This window comes from Elaeis guineensis, chromosome 9 (assembly GCF_000442705.2).
Source record: "Elaeis guineensis isolate ETL-2024a chromosome 9, EG11, whole genome shotgun sequence".
Taxonomy (NCBI): Eukaryota; Viridiplantae; Streptophyta; class Magnoliopsida; order Arecales; family Arecaceae; genus Elaeis; species Elaeis guineensis.
In genome coordinates this window covers 7,860,896-7,867,278 of record NC_026001.2, presented here as the reverse complement: position 1 = coordinate 7,867,278, position 6,383 = coordinate 7,860,896, and the positions used below count along the sequence as shown (strand labels likewise).

The following is a 6,383-nucleotide window of genomic DNA, read 5'->3' as shown; positions in this document are numbered from 1 at the left end:
CATCAGACCCTTCTTCCAACGCCTCGCTGGCATCAGCTTGGACGTAGCTTCCCTCATTGAATCCATTGCCTTAAGCCTCGGAGACTTCCTCGGCTCACCAGCTCCATGTCCTCTCCAGCAGCGTCTTCCTTGGCAAGTGGAACACTATCATCAAACTCATCGACTCCAGGGTCTCCACCGTCAACTTTAACTTCACCACAAGCACCCTTGATGGGCCCAGCCTCATCCTCAGTGCAAAAATTCATACTTGGATCTAGTAGCTCGACGGCATCAGAAAAGGTGCTTCCACCCTCCAAGGAATTTGGTTGTCTCTCTTCAACCAGTTTAGTTTACTCTAAGATTTGCTTCGTGGGGGAGGCTGACAAAAAGGCCACTGCCACTGGAACATGGGCCCCACAATCAGATCGCTGGTCAACAGAGCCATAGGGCACCAATTGGTGGCACCTGCGCAAGTTCTCTTGGGCTAGTGGATCAGATTGGTTACCCATTTCGCAGGCCATATCTTGCACCATCAATCACCCTTGACCCATAAGAAAAGAGCCCCAAGGTCTCAGATAGCTGCTGCTTGGATGGAGAAACGACTCGTTGCATATCGCTAGAGTGGAAGGATTAAGATCAGCTTTCTAACTACCGCCAGATCTCCGGCACCATTCATTGTTCCTGACATCTCCGACACGTAAAGGAACCTCGGCCTTCCGTTTTGACTCCCAAAGTTCCGCATCAATTGATGCATGCTTTCTTCCATCACTAGGTCTGCACTTGCCAGAAGGACATAATAATGTTGTTAACATAATTGATGCACATTGAAACCACAACATAATTAATATATGTCAGCTGTACGGGAAGTGGAGGGGATATCAACACACATTAGAGCTGCATGGAATTATAATCTAGCAACAAATTGATTTTGGTAATTATTAGTCACACGTATTAAACGTATCATTGCAGCAAACTAATCTTCATGATATCGCTCATTAAAATACAATTTCAGGGACAAGAAGCACAAACATGCAAGCTATGTTCAAAATAAAATTCCCTTCTATCGGTGATTCAATTAAGAACAACCAACAATTTTCTTTTCTTTTTAACAAATCTCTGCGAAAGCATGCATCCTCTCGTTCAAACACTGACCATTGAAACTAAGTAGATTTACTTGATCCATACATCAACATCACAAACAGGCACACTGTGTTCCTTTTTTCATAGCACTAGTTTCCATCATGGAAGCCTCAGAAAGAACTGACACTTTGTTTCCTTTTAGCATCAAGACATCATTCCCTCCATTCCTTCTTGCTTCATCCAACTCCAAGGCCTTCCTTGAGACCACTCCATAGATTTCTTCTAAGATACTTAGGAAAGCACTCTCCACATTTTCCCCACTAAGTGCGGATGCCTCTGAAAAGAAGAGTCCTTGTTCCTCAGCAAATTCCACGGCATCTTCAGTAGAGACAGCCCTTCGACCAGCGAGGTCGGCTTTGTTTCCTATTAGCATGACAACAATGGAATTGTCAGCATGGGCTCGTAGTTCCTCAACCCACCTCGCAACATGATCAAATGTCTGCCTGTTGGTGATGTCATAAACTAACATTGCACCAAGGCTCCTCTGTAGTAAGCACTAGTGACTGCTCTGTACCTGCATTGAGGAGAGAGGAGGTAATCACATAGATGCAATGTGATGTGTTATTCTTCTAAAATATTCTTAGTTTTTGTGAAGTAGAGCTGGAGATTTCAAACAAAAGGAGCAAGATGTTTAATGTTAGGTTTCTAACCATGCCAACCAGTAAGTTGAAGGAAAAGTAAACCACTACTCGAGAAGAAGCAAGAATTGCAAGTTAAGATAGGAACCTGAACTGAAGTGAATCCACAAATTAGACTACTATTGACACTAGTATCTTTCTTGTGTTAAATTAATGGAATACTTAAAGAATTTCTTGAAAAAAGATGAAAAAAAATGTTGCAGTGGGTATCACAACTAGGGTTGGGCCGCTCGATTGGTCTTTCTCAGTCTATTTATCTAATTTACCTGTCCAGCTTGATAACCAAGTGGATTAGCAGGCTTTTAGCTGCCAACCGTACAACACAGTCCAGAAATTCTTCTATTGGCAGACAGAATCATTTAGTTAGATATCAAGAATTGTACAATATATCAATCATAATGTCCAAACCATGCTTCATAAGTATATGTAAGCAGGCCTGATCCGGTTGATTATTAATGTAATCATCTAATCACTTACCCAAGATATAAATAAATAAATGGACAAAACCACCTTATTGGTTTGGTATCAGTAGGCTTTACTAGATCAGATAAAGTCTACGAAATCTGACTTGCAAAACCAATGAGTGCAACCCCACAGTAGCTTTTATCACCAAACAGTGTTATGCTGGTTCTGATATATGAAAGTTGTCTGTTTATCTTCCATGTTCTTCAATCTGAATTCTGCCCTGAAGTATTATCTTCTGCATTGGTCTGTTGCTGCCACTGTTTTGCCCTTTAAATTCTCAACTTAGACTACAGACAATCTGTATTTTTTCTCTAAGGCACCTTCTGTTGCCTGGCTCTTGTAAATAATATTCTGTCCATTACTCTCTTTCAATAATAAAAAATGGGCTGGCATCTTGCCTCCCCTCCCATCAAAAAAAAAAAAAAAAAGACACCAAAATTCAAGGGTAATTACTGACTAGAAACACTTGGTGAGATATTACAATACTTCAGTCTATGGAAATCACTTAAATCTACCATGCTAAATAACATTTAGAAGCCCCTCATGTCAATAGAATGTGACTTGCAACGAACTGGCAATAGTTAGTGACACTTAAGACCCTTTGTTCTCTAGCCACCGAAGTGGCGAGCATAATCAATGACCCGCAATAATTAGTTAGATCAGAAATATTTTACCATTCTCCACAGAAATCACTGAAGTAATAATGCTTCCCTCCATAACACTGAGGATAGATAACAGGCCCTGGCTGGCTTAAGACTCTTCAGTCTGGCCTAGATTATGCAAAAGAAGACTGCAACATACTTGATATTTCAGGCTCAAATTGTAGTCAGACCTAGCTTGGACCAACCTTGGCATACATTTTACTTATTTTATATATGTTGTATATTTTATATTTGTTTCATCTGATATACTAATCTCTTTTGACATGAAAATATCCATCCTCCAACTAAATTGGATTCACATCATATATTTCATTCAGCTTGAGTGTGGCAATAGTGACTTCAGCTATTGTTTTCAAACTTCACGAAACCAAAAAAAGAGGTGTGGATTTCACAGGTAATGATGGTGAAAGCCGGCAGATATGTGTTTGGGGCACTTCCCAAAAGACTCGTTTATACAGACATTCTCATACCAAGTATGCGGACTAAGATTTAACTTGATCTATCTGTTTGATAAGTTTGCTATAGTTGTCTTAGAGATAATTTAGCATCCTATACTTTTAGCAGAAAAATATGAATTTAGCTTTTTAACTAGCATGTTTGATATTACTAAAATTACGAGATGAAAAAACCTCCGTTTTCTGATCAAGCCATAACTTGCTTTCTCTCCATGTCATCAATGGCTATCTCCTATAAATATCTCAAATAGCAATGGTGGCACAAGGGAAAGAACATAAGGTACATAATGGGGCTTGCATATTGTCCTTCTTGGGCAGTCTTTTTTTCTATACATATTGAAATGAGGATAAGTAAAACCCAGCTGGTTACTAAAGTGAGAGTAAGATTTAAGCTTTTTGTGTGAAGAAATTTTACCAACTCAAGCAATTGGCCGGTTCTCAATTTATGTTAGGATAAGCACATGCCCAATTGATTTGGCTTGTGTTCCATTTTATCTATTACCAGAAATTTCACACATCAACTTAGAGGGATACAGTTAGCTAATTATCTGGACATCCACCTATCACTGAAAAGGGTCCATTTCATGGTCCTATCAACTCAATAGAGAAATTATTAGCTTTAACAAATATATGTATCTTTTTTAAAGCTGTCCACCCAGCATTAGAGACGAAGATGGTGATAAGAGCAACGTCCATTGATTTTGCCTTTAGTTTCCACCAAACACACTAAAGATGAGGATGACAACATTTACAAAGTGAACCTTTTAGTTATTTATATATTTTCAAGTTTCAGATTATTCTCCTACGGTTTAAATCTCAGTAAAACAGGGATATCCCGGCCATCTTATTCTATTTATGTGAGAATAATTTAGGAGAGGGTGGAACTCCAAAAGCCATCCACACAAGCTTAGAAGGGGGGAAAGAAAAAAGAAAAGAAAAGAAAAGAAAGAAGGGAAGAAGAAAAAGAAAGGAAACAATATTTTAAAAAAATTAAAAAAGTAAGAAAAGAAAAAAAGAGAAAAAGATTGAGGGTGGGTATCTACTAGAATGCTCAACCAGGATGGCAATCAAACTATGTCGGATAACGGGACATGCTATTCTATTAAAAGAAATAAGAATCTGCTGTCCAATGAAATTTAGAATCTTTTCTTTTCAGAGTCTCCCATTATTCCTAACGCAAGTCCCATTCGGTAAGAAGACAGAGCACGAGTGGACACGATGTCCTGTAGTTGGAAATTAGTTTCGGTGCAGTCGTCCTTATCCGACACCACAGTGCTATGGCTCAAAGCCAAGAAAGAGGATCCAATATTGATGGACAACGATGTACAATAAAGTATCCAATATTGTGCACCGTGTTTCTCGCTAAAGCCTTCCTTTTTTTTCAATGAACAGCGACTGGCAGTTCACTTGCCCCATCCTGAAGCGAGTGGAATCACACCACCCATAATAAAGTGGTGTAAAGCTGTCCATCATCCAAATTAACTCAATACCAAACACCACAACTATCATCAGCTAAAGAAGAAAAAATCTTCTAATCTATCTTAACTTCAATAATTACTCAAACTTTCAAGTTAAGAACACCTCTTAAGACATTATAATTCTAACTAATACATCAAAAAAGTTCAAACTTTAGAGATGCATGAGATTTAGATCATAACCAGTAAGAAAATCATCAATCTAAATCATTAAGAATACTACCTTTGTTTCGATATATTTTCAGATTAAGAATCATGAAGATCGCTGGTCCAACAACAATAACAACAACAAAGAAAAGAAAAGAAAAAGAAGGGATTTTGGGAGGAGAGAATGGTTGTACCTCTCTTGGCCGGCAGTATCCCAAATTTGGGCCTTGATGCGCTTGTGGTTGAGCGTTATGGTGCGAGTTTGGAACTCGACACCAATGGTGGACTTGGAGTCGAAGCAGAACTCATCCTTGGTGAACCTCCCCAGCAGCTGTGTCTTCCCCACGGCCGAGTCCCCCACCACCACTATCTTGAACACATAGTCTATCTCCGCTGCTCTTTCGGCTTCCCAATCCTCCTCCTCCCTCCCCATCATCTCTTCTTCTACTCTCTTCTCCTCTGCTTGCATTTATATGTGTGCTTGTATCAACCTAAGGAGAACATAGAAGGCTAGAGTGGTTTGTATTAATTTATATATATCTATGCAGTTGTTGAGGCAGCAAGGAGAGGTATATATAGGTGTTAAAAGAGAGAAACAACAGCCCGGGATTAGGTGGATTCTATTGATTGTGGTGTTTGCTTTTGGAGAGAGGAGACGTTTTTTATGGAGCATGCCTCGTCAAAGGCCCCGACGCTTGCTTTCATGTTATTTAAGAAAGAATCATGATGGTGCATGGACTCAAACAGGAGCATAGCATAAGTGAAATCCCAGGTCTTGTGAGAATGGGACAGCTGGTCTCGGCCATAGGCGGTGGCCATGACTTCTGCCCCTTGTTGCCCTTGGATGTTTCTTTCGAGATCAGTTTAAGGGAAAAGATGGGACCGAATTATTGTAGGATGTTGGGTTAAATCTGGTGCTTATGGGACCATCGATCATCAAATGTCCATCACTGAACATGAATTGGTATGCATTAGGTATTCATGATGTATACAGTGCAAAATATCTTGCATTCCGTGTTTCCTGATGTATAACTTGTGGTTAGTGCAATTAATTACGGAAGAAAAGTAAACCGGATAATATCTATCTGCATTCATTTTTCTATCGAAATCTATTTAGATATAAATAAAAATTTAAGCATCTTACTAATATCTGTAATTGTATAGTATCTATCGAAAAAAAGATATGGATATAAATAGACAACTCCTCAATCCATATCTAAATATCTATTTTTATTTGAAACTTTATTTAATTTTGTATAGCATTCATGAATTTTTAAGAAAATAAATGACCATATCAACATACTATGAATTTGATTTACCTTCAACATAATGATAACTTTAATTTTATGACCGTAAAGTTTAAATATTCAACTTCTATCAATATAATATTCATATTTTTAATATCTAATTTTTATTTGTATC

General features: G+C 38.5%; 1 protein-coding gene across 1 annotated transcript; it reads right to left on the bottom strand.

Moving 5' to 3' along the window:
* Positions 1–1,018: 1,018 nt before the first annotated feature.
* Positions 1,019–5,646, bottom strand: LOC140851758 (ras-related protein RABA3-like). Its single transcript, XM_073243870.1, is given in 3 exon segments — positions 1,019–1,596; positions 1,599–1,633; positions 5,156–5,646. Coding segments are annotated over 3 exon segments (735 nt in total). The 5' UTR covers positions 5,431–5,646; the 3' UTR covers positions 1,019–1,171.
* Positions 5,647–6,383: the final 737 nt, after the last annotated feature.